At 37.2% G+C, this 11,056-nt stretch overlaps 1 protein-coding gene across 1 annotated transcript; it reads left to right on the forward strand.

Annotated features, from left to right (window-relative positions):
- The first annotated feature begins 2,237 nt into the window (after positions 1 to 2,237).
- Positions 2,238 to 2,780, forward strand: LOC122591471. The gene has a single exon (XM_043763737.1). It carries the CDS (start codon positions 2,238 to 2,240, stop codon positions 2,778 to 2,780), a length of 543 nt encoding a protein of 180 aa, XP_043619672.1.
- The last annotated feature ends 8,276 nt before the right edge of the window (positions 2,781 to 11,056 follow it).

The raw sequence follows: 11,056 nt of genomic DNA on the forward strand, positions 1-11,056 counted from the left end.
TTGACGGGGAAAAGTACTAGAGAGGAGAACGGATACAAGCTTTGATACTCTAGAGCACCTAAGTCGATCAACGGAGTAGGGATCATTATGACCGAACGACTTAAAGACTTCGTGGTGCACGTGGAAAGACACGGGGATAGGTTGATGTTGGTAAGATTGGTGATACAAGAGGAGACAATAAACGTGATCAGCGCGTATGCTCCCCAGTTGGGCCTGGGAGCGGGAGAGAAAAAGAGTTTTTGGGACTCACTTGATGAGCTTGTGAGAAGTTTTCCTGTTGATCAACGACTAGTGTTAGGAGGAGACTTAAACGGGCATATAGGAGTAGAGCCAGACGGCTACGCGGGTGTACACGGGCATTAGGGTTTGGAGTGAGGAACGATGAGGGTCGCACGATATTGGAGTTTGCTACTACACACGATCTGGTTATTGCAAACTCTTTTTACCGAAATAGGGATTCTCAGCTGATTACTTTTTAGAGTGGCCTAAATAAAACTCAAATCGACTAATTCTTGGTGCGTAAAGGCGACTTTAGGGCTTGCAATGATTGCAAGGTACTCCCGAGAGAGGCGGGCTACTCCCAACATAGACTGTTGGTAATAGATTTGCTCCTGAGTAGAAGAGCAACCAAGACAGAGAAGGTTGTAAAGCTAAGAATCCTATGGAAAAACATAATGGGCGAAGCAGCTGAGACTTTTAGGTTGATGACAAGCTCGAGATTCGCAAGGGAGATAAGAGACGGTTCGCATATGGAAGCTGACGAGTTGTGGACACTCTTGGCAGAGGGTTTGAGGGAGACGATAAAGGAGGTACTAGGGGTAACTAGAGGAACTGGACGACAACGGAGAGTTGGTAGGGAATCTTGGTGGATTAGCGAAGAGGTTCAGTCCAAGGTCGCGACAAAACTTAGTTGCTTTATGGATCTTGTCAAAAGCCGCCAGAACGGGACTAATGAAGACTGGTCTTTGGCTATGTAGAGGTACTATGAAGCCAAGAAAAAAGCAAAGAGGATTGTTGCTATAGCAAAAGAAAGGGCGTACGAAGAACTATACAAGAAACTAGATTCCAAAGAAGGCGAAAACGAAATATTCAGAATTGCTAAATCAAGGGAGTAAAGACGTAGGGATTTAGGAGATGTCATTTATATCAAAGACGAAAGTGGACGGGGCATTGTGAAGGAGGGAGACATTAGGAAAAGATGGGAAGAGTACTTTGCCAACCTGTTTAATGGGAGAGGGTCGGGGAGAATTAGGTGAAGACCTCACCGCACAACTAAACACACTACGACAACGACGAGACTATGAGGATCAGCTAAGAGGAAGTAAGGGTCGCCCCAAAGAAGATGGGGAGAAACAAAGCAGTAGGTCCAGACCAAATTCCGGTTGAGGCATGGAGATACCTGGGGGACGTGGGGATAAGCGTGTTGACTAGCCTCTTCAACAAGATTTGGACGAGTGTAAAACTGTCAGAAGAATGGAGACTTAGTGAGGTTATTCCTATCTGTAAGAACAATGGGGACGTGCAAAGTTGTAGCAACTATAGGGGCATTAAACTCCTGAGTCATACCATGAAGCTCTAGGAGAGAGTGATTGAGACGAGGCTTAGAAGAGTTACGAAGGTGACAGAACCAATTTGGTTTTATGCCAAGCAGGTCGACGATGGAGGCTATCCACATCACCAGAAGCCTTATGGAAGAGTATAGGGAAAGACAAAAAGCGCTACATTGTGCCTTCCTAGATTTGGAAAAGGCATACGATAGTATACCACAAGAGCAGATATGGAGGACGCTCCAAGCGAAAGGAGTCACTGGGAGATACATTAATGTTATCAGGGATATGTACGATAGGGCGAGGAACGGTGTTCGAACACCGGTGGGGAGCACAGAGCTTTTCTCGGTCAAAATGGGCCTACACCAGAGTTCGGCTCTTAGCCCATACCTCTTTACCTTGATCTTAGACGAGTTGTCCAGTGGCCTTCAAGAGGAACTACCGTGGTGCATGATTTTTGCCGATGACATTGCACTGATTGCGAGATCGACGGGGGAGCTAAACCGTAGGTTAGAGAAATGGAGAGAAGCCTGGGAAGACAATGGTTTGTGTGTGAGCCGAGAGAAGACTGAATACTTACGATGTGACTCCTTTTGCTTGGAGCCAAGATAAGACAAAAAAGGGGACGAGGATATTTGCATTGGGGAGCAAATATTGGGTCCGAAGGTGTCTTTTAGATACCTGGGATCGATGATACACAAATCGGGGGGAATAGACGAAGACGTGAGACATCGAATCCAAGCTGGATGGATGAGGTGGAGAGCAGCTTCTGGAGTCATGTGCGACAAGTGGATCTCGCTAAAACTGAAAGGAAAGTTCTACAGAGTAGCTATTAGACCGGCTATGTTATATGGGTTAGAATGTTGGCCAATGACGAAAGTCCAAGTGTCTCGTGTAGAGGTGGCAGAGATGAGGATGCTAAGGTGGTCTTGCGGGAAGACCTTATCAGACAGGATTCCCATGGGAGTTTTTAGAGCCGAACTTGAAGTAGGGACCATCATTAACAAGCTAAGAGAAGGGCGCTTGAGATGGTTTGGCCATGTTAGGAGAAGGGATCGAACAGCACCACTAAGGAGAGCGGAGTCTATTTACGTCCAAGGCATACGAAGAAGGGGAAGGCCTAAGATGAGGTGGAAGGACCGATTAGCGAAAGACCTAATAGAGCTTGGTTTGTCAGAGGACATGACGTTGGATAGGACAACCTGGAGAACTAGGATTAAAGTAGATGATTAGGTTAGGGTATGACTTTTGCGGGACTTTGATCGACATCTTTTTCCCATATTGCCTTGCCTAAGGTGGTTTGACCGGGAGAAGTAGGCCCAACATAGGTGACTCGATGCCACCGAAGACTTTGATATGACTGGAGAAGAGGTAGGTGGAGGGAGGTAGAAGGACAGAATACCGAAGGATACGAAGGAGTTTTCTGGTGGAGGAGGTGGACAGCGAGTGTAAGGCATATGGGAATAGGTTTTTGTACACTTTTTCCTTAGACTTTGGTTCTTAATAACCTCTGCAGTGGTTTTGGCCTGAGTAGAGGGAGGCCAAAATCGAGGGGGGGGGTTACTATTGGCTGCCCCAAAATGCTCGGCCTGTTGGAGGACATGACCGATGAGAGTTTATTAGAGAACTATGACTAGTTTAGGGAGTGGACTAGGTTTAGTCTTGCTAGAAGGCTAAGTTAGTGTGTTTCATAGGTTTCACACTACCTTTTTTTTTCCTTAGACCCATCGGGCACTAGGATTTCTTAGTTAATTCCCTATATGTAGGTAGGTTTGGGCTTTATGCTGAAACACTTTTAAATTTTTCTACGTGCTATATGATTGTTATTATATGTGTTTTTTGTACCGGTGCTTTTAGTTACCTAGGGCGCTTGTTGCTACTTTTTCTTATTCTTTTGTTGTAGACTATATTTAGTTTAGCTTAGCGGAACTTTGCTCTGTAGGTTGTTTAGAAGTAGTTTAACCCCCTTAGTTTTTAGTTAATTCATATGTATAGGTACGGTTTTCCTGGCAGTTTTCGTTCCCCCAGTTTGAGCTCCTGGTTGAAGACTTTGTGTATTAGGTTCCTACATTTTATGTTGTTATTTGCGTACTATGGTTGCTAAAGTTTATGTACTATGCTAAGGTATTGTTAGGCCGTTCGTTGGCTACTCTTCCCTACTCTTCAGGTAGCCATACCCAGCAGACCCAGCTGAGAGGTATATCGTCTTATCATGTTCTCGACAGACAGGTATAAACACTTTACCCTTTTACGGCTTTTATATTTTCTTGGCCGGAGGTCCTTATTGGAAGCAGTCTCTCTACCTTTGAGTAGAAGTAAGACTTTCTACAGCTCACCTCCCCCATACCCCGCTCAGGGATTGTGTACAGTTGTTGTTGTTGACAAGTCTTGGCCAATGAGCTTATTTAACATGTGGAAATGAATATATAGATTATAGAGACCATAGGACTGAACATGTGATGGGAATATATGAATATATAGACGGGTTTCATTGAAATGGGCCTTCGGACCATAGGTATTTTCCGAAACTAGTTTTTTTGGTGGGCTTTAACTAGCAGGTGTATGGGCCTACAGGGTGAATTTGAATCCTTCTTTAACTAAATTATAAACCTATAAAATATCGGTTTTCTTGAGCAAATATGAACTTCATGTTTGGAGATTAACTTGGGACATGCTCCCTAAGGCAATCTCGATCCAAAAGTGCTATATAAAGGTTGTAACGAGTTCCCAAAATCCGTAAACCACACTCTATCTAAATGAAGGATTGCAAAAAGGGTACAAACCAACACTCTTACACTACCTCAAATATTGCTCGTCCTTGTTTATAAATTTCTACCAAAAATAATATATTATGCCTCATCCGAATTGAGCTAGGGGTCATTCGCATTTGGTAAAGAATTTACCTGTGCATCCCAGACTTAAACACGGATCTCACAACAACTATCAGTAGTACTAGTAGTTGTGGTGCAACTATCAGTTCGAACATTTGTCAATGCTGGGATATCTTTTTGTTCTAACTCAACTGTATGGAGTTACCTAACAAATACAGTGTGATCAATTGAAAAAGGGATAATGGCATGCGAATATAACCAACTATGACCAAAAGGTTATGTAATGTACCCAACTAATCGACTAGCTATGTAGTGTAACCAGTTTCGTTTTTAGGTTATGCAATGTAAGCAACCGGATGGAAAACAAGTTGCCCGTTACCACTTTTATTTTTAGGGATAATGACACCGGAGTGTAACCAACTATGACCAAAAGGTTATGTATTGTAACCAACTACTCGACTAGCTATGTAGTGTAACCACCTTTCTTTTTTGGGTTATGTTATGCAAGCAACCGGATGGGAAACAAGTTGTCAGTTACCACTTTCATTTTTATTCTTTTTTTATTAAAAAAAAGGACATGTGTCACATACATATACCCGCCACATTATGCCGGTTACCTATTATCTCTATCTTTTTCTTCTTTCTCTTTCACCTCCGACCATAACCACCACCCTTTAGCCACCATTACCACCGTCACCTATAACCTAATCACCTATATATATATATATATATATTCATACACAGACTAGCACACACAAACTGTAACACCCGTCATTTAAAAACCTGGATTTTTAAAAACTTTCGCCTAATGGTGTTTAATAATAGCGGAAAAGGATCTCATATAAATCTGCCCATCCGTAACCGGATGAAACATTTGAAAACATTTGATGTTACTATATGCATCATCGAAATAATAAAAGAAAATCCAAGTCTTTGCACCAACATAAATGCCAAACATTATTACATAGTCTTTAATCATAATATCGTAAATGAAGTAGCCAAACAAAAGGCTAAGGGTAGCTTAAGCATCAAGAACATAAATGATATCGTCTTTAATGTCTCTACCCATCCTCACCAAGCTATCCTTTCTTTAGCTCCAAACTCATCTAATCAGATGGTACAACATTTTCAAAGAGCAAGTGTTAGCTAATAAATTAGCTAAGTAAGAATAACATATTTGAAAACATTTGCCAATTAGATATATTAACAAAAGCATATCATCGTTATATGTTAATATCACATGAGCATCATAAACATCATAAACATAAGAAACACCATGAACATGATAAGCATCATATAGCATAGCACATCAGGAATTCATCGTAGTCTTAAATGTGCCTATCATCATAAAGCTTTACTTTTCATCTTTCTTTACTTTCTTTATTTCTTTACTTTTCTTTTTCCTGGACGTAAGCTATGTGACATAAGCCACACATACTTAGGGATGTGGGGTTGTATGTAGGCGGTCATAGACCATACAGGGAGTCCTCACACCCGACATGATGGGTAACCAATAAGGGGTCCATCGGCGTTGTTAAGGAAAGAAAAAAGTCATTTCCAACTGAATAAACCGTTTATGCCTTTACGCATTGGTGGTTAGTTACTCCACCCGGAATTAACAAACATAACTATGCCACAAGGAGCAACTCAAGTGACCACGTACGCACTAGCTTTACAAATAGCATGGGTGAAGCTTAACACAACTTTAAATATGCTTGAGACTTCTTTATTACATTAGTTTAGGCTACACTTTCACCTAAACTAATCTCTTTTATCTTTACTTTATATTAACGTAGGCTACACTTTCACCTAAGTTAATCACATATCATCTTTATTTTAGGGCCCTTAACGTGCACGTGAACATGGCAATCCTAATCAAAGGACTAGTGACTAGGTGATCAAGCCACACATATAATCGTATCATAAACATGTCACTATTACGTGTTCACATATAAAAAGCATAACATTATATCATGATCATTTAGCTTAAGCATAACATCGTATCATGATCACATAACATAAACATGGCATCATATCATATTTACATTTAATAAGCATATCATCATTCCATAATATGAGAACTTACCTTATGCATTTGCAACCTGCATATACATGTCATTCATCATGTAAAGGTAAGCATCATATCCCATATCAACCTCCTATAATCCCCTTTACTTTACTTTTAATCATACATAAACGTTTGGAAGGTTTTACTTATGAAAACGTATTTTGTTGTACCATTAGGTGACAAAAGATGTTATCTTACCTCGGTACAGCTTACCAACCAGTTATGAGTATCTTATAGTGTTTGCTAAGTGCTCCCGACTACCTAGAATGAGTACAAGATCGGCATCAGGTGCGTCGCACCTCTCTAGTGGTGCGTCGCACCAATCAACTAAAAACTCAGATCAGATACAGGTGCGCTGCACCAGCCCTTGGTGTGTCGCATATCGGGCTCCCATCGAAAATCAAAATTCCAACCTGGGCAGTGGTGCGTCGCACCACCCATTTGGTGCATCGCACCTGGGGTGCCGACCAGCAACTCAATTTTTAAACTTGCTCTAAACGATTCCCATTCGATCTCAAACCCTTGGCCCAACCTGGGGACATAAAACTGACCTTTTTAATGATACTTTTGATTACTCAAATCAATCAATTGATCCTTTAATCATTGACTTACATATAACACTCGTTTGATCACCCGAAAACATGAAATCGATGATCAATGAACTATTTAACCCAACCCAAACCCTATGGCCTGGATCGAAATCACTTGTATAACATATATGATCAGATTTCAAAGGGAATTTACCTATATTACCTGTAGATGACTTAGGCGATTCAAGATCTTAACAAAACTTGATCAATACGACACGAAACAATGAAATCTTGGTAGGAACTTTGCTTTGGAGAAGGAGGGAGGAAAGGCTGGAGGTTTTCTCATGTATGGGACTAAATTTTGTGACAATTAGGGATACCTAATTGCACCTTAACCCCTGGCCATCAACTCCTAATATTGCACTTTGGGTCCCTCAACTTCTAAACTTGACTTTCTTAACTTAAACCTTTATCGGGAGTCTAAACATTCTAACAAGCACTTAATTACTTAACTTTACTTCAATTACTTTCATTAATCATCATATCGATCATTTCATATTAAACATATAAGCATTTAATCACGTAATCCCATATAGGGCACATAAACATAACGGATCTAACGTTAACTAACGGAAACTCAAATAGTCAAACATAAAAAGTTTGGGATGTTACACAAACTCCATCTCTTTCTCTGAATCTCTCTTTCCCTCCCTCCCTCTCGTTCTTTCTTTCTCAATTGTTGCAATAATTTCGAACATGATTGCGATTCGTGAAGGGGTTTTAAGGTTAAAAAGATCTGGATGGTGGGGGGCAGTTTTGATTTTGAAGATTTTGGCAACAAACGACCTCTCTTTTCTATCAGTTTGAGTTTGAAGATTTGTGGGTTTTATTGATAAATCAAATTTGTGAGTAAATGGCTAGATTAATAGATACATATTTATCGAGTAGATGGTGAATTGAAACAGTGAAGAACAACACCAAATTCCGTCGATAGTGAAGAACAACATTAGCTTTCGGCAACAGTGAAGAACATCAGCAGATTCTAGCGACATGATCGGACTCTTTTTGAGCTTTTGCATCTTTCGTTGAGCCATTGCCATTCCGATCTTTGACAATTCTTGTGGTATCTAATAAAGCAAAACCTACTGAGGTATCTGATCACGGTATATTGTGGTGATTAATATTATAACATGAATCGGCGTGGTGAAACCATTTGTCTACGACGGCGAGGGAGAAATTTATATTGATATAGATATATAGTGATAGATAGAAGAAGATATATTGATTAATGATGATATGATGAATCGGGTGGGTTAATTTATTTGAGTTTAGATTCTCATTTTGGGTTGTGCTGCATAGTCCGTATGATGTAATGAAGAAGATAAAAAAAAAGCAAAATAAATGAATAATTTTATAACTTTATTTTTGTTAGTGTAATAACAAAGGCGGTTACACTACATATCTAGTCGAGTAGGTCACTACATTACATAACCTTTTGATCATAGCTAGTTACACTCCGGTGTCATTATCCCTAACTTTATTTTTGGCTTAACCGGATGAAACTTGAAGTAGCCGGTAACAAACATGACATAACCCAAAAAACAAAAGTGGTTACACTACATAGCTAGTCGAATAGTTGGTTACATTACATAATCTTTTGGTCATAGTTGGTTACCATTATCCCATTGAGAAACCCTTTATCTTTAATATAAAGTTAAAATCTCAGTAAAAATAGATGTGCAAATTAATTTAGTGATCAACTACCAGTACGTTAACATTTGAGAAAAAGAAGTGATTTTTCTACTACAATTTTTACTTCTTTTACTACAATAATTCTTTATAATTTTTTATTAACTTGTTAAAAAATAAAATTTTATGATTTTTTTTACTCTTAATACTCTAGTATTGAGCTTGAAACCCGGTGTATACTAGTATAACTATCAATTGTTTTTTGTGGGCTCTTATAAGAAGATGAGCCCATGGTAAACCCAGTCCACCGCTGTAATAATTGCATCAAATATAAATACTCCTACGCCATCATTTTTCTAATTGGTAATTCCAAAATCCTACACTTTTGTTTATGTAGATTAGATATACTCGACACAGGTCTATTGACTAATGAACTATATATCATGGATAACTAATCCATTCTCAGACTAATTTCACGACCAATATAAAGAAAATAAGTCAGATACCATTATAATTAAAGAGACATGAGGTGAAATTTGAAGCCCTAAATTCTGTTATATGTTATACTAGTTTTAATACCCGTATGATATACGAATTGATTATATATATGTGATAAACATATAACTAAAAATTTATAGTGTTTTAACTAAAAACATGTACGCTTCCGTCAGAATAATTTTGTCAAAAAACATGTCAAAAAATTTACAATACATTATAAATTGATGAACACATATAGATTAAAATTATATTTAACTGTATGAATATGATAGTCCACATAGTAATTGATGTGATCAATTAGTATCATCAGCATGTAATCACATGGGCCCATAAGATGAAAATGTTCAAATCTTATCAAAGACAATTGAATAAATATATCTTGTACTTCATGTGTGATAATGGTGCTGAACCAGGGGTGGACATGAGTTTAATGCGCTCTGTGTATCAAGATGATACATTAGACAAAAAGGTTCTTACTAATTTGCCTTTTTTTTATGATAGTTTACATAAGCACATCTTAAAAATCCGAAAAACTGCTAGATTTTAAATCAGTAAAGACCAAATTCAAAAGTCATTGCTTTTGTTCGAAAAGAATAAAGTTTTTTTTTCCGATAAAAATTTCACTAAATGGAAAAAAAAATATGATTTACTCTCTTTTTACAGTTTTCGTGTTTAATTAACACTAATGATTGGTGTTGATATATTTATGTTTAGGTTTTAGTTTTTAGGATATATATAAAGATAAATATAAGTATAGGTATAGCATGAATTTATTACATTACTATTAATATTATACATTATACATATAGATATAGAATAGGTATAAATTATTAATATTAGAAAATTAATATAGATAAATTATTAAATTAGGTATTTATATGCGTACATAGTTATCCAAAGGTTTAATATCAAATATAATATAACAACTTTGATTAGTATTAGGAAACTGCAATCTACCAATAAAATAAAGCATGATTGAGATGTTCTTGAAATGACATGTGGCGTAATCCTTGATCGACATGTGTCCTTTTAATTTGTTTACTTTATTAAATTAGTTTTTTTAACTTTCTATAAATTCAATTTCCTTATTAGACTTAGAATTAAACTCTAACTCTTGGCTTATAGATACAAAACACATTATAACATTATTTGATTGATCGTTTTCTCATTAATAAAATTATCTTTTTTTTTCTTTCTCAACGTTTCAACTACTATTACTTATAATAGTTATTAACATGAAGATTTCAAAATTTTGAGTTTTTCAATCCAAAATCATAAGGCTATTTCCTATCATTCACTGTGCTTATAAGTTCTGATTTTGATGTGATTGTAAAATATAAGGTAAATCCAAAACTCTAACTAACATATATTATATTTATCATTACTATTTATTATAATTTAGCTTCCATCTTTAACCATAATTTATTTCATACCCATTAATCATGTATGAGGCATATTCGAATTTTTTTATAATACAATTTATATAGCTACCGTACATTGTACGGGTATTAAGACTAGTATTAAGATATAGATTAAGAGGACACATGTCGCTTAAATATTACGCTATATGTCGATTAAAGGATGCTACAATCCTGGTTTAGTATATTGGTAGATGTCATCCACAATTTTATGCAATTGTTGATGAATTTAAATTCTAAAGTTATCAAACATGTGTATGCATGCGTAGTATACTTGTAGTTAACAATAAAATCTTTATATATAATCCCTTTTTTTTAACCCGTTTCCGTAGAATTAGACTTAACCCATTTCGAACGGGATGTAATATAGCAAAAACATTGATATATAAATTGAAAATTCAAACAGATACGATATAGCAAAATGTAAATAATGGTACGGGATGTTCCAGTGGGTGCCACAAAAAGGTTGTTAGAC

The sequence above is a fragment of the Erigeron canadensis genome, chromosome 3 (genome assembly GCF_010389155.1).
Source record: "Erigeron canadensis isolate Cc75 chromosome 3, C_canadensis_v1, whole genome shotgun sequence".
Taxonomy (NCBI): domain Eukaryota; kingdom Viridiplantae; phylum Streptophyta; class Magnoliopsida; order Asterales; family Asteraceae; genus Erigeron; species Erigeron canadensis.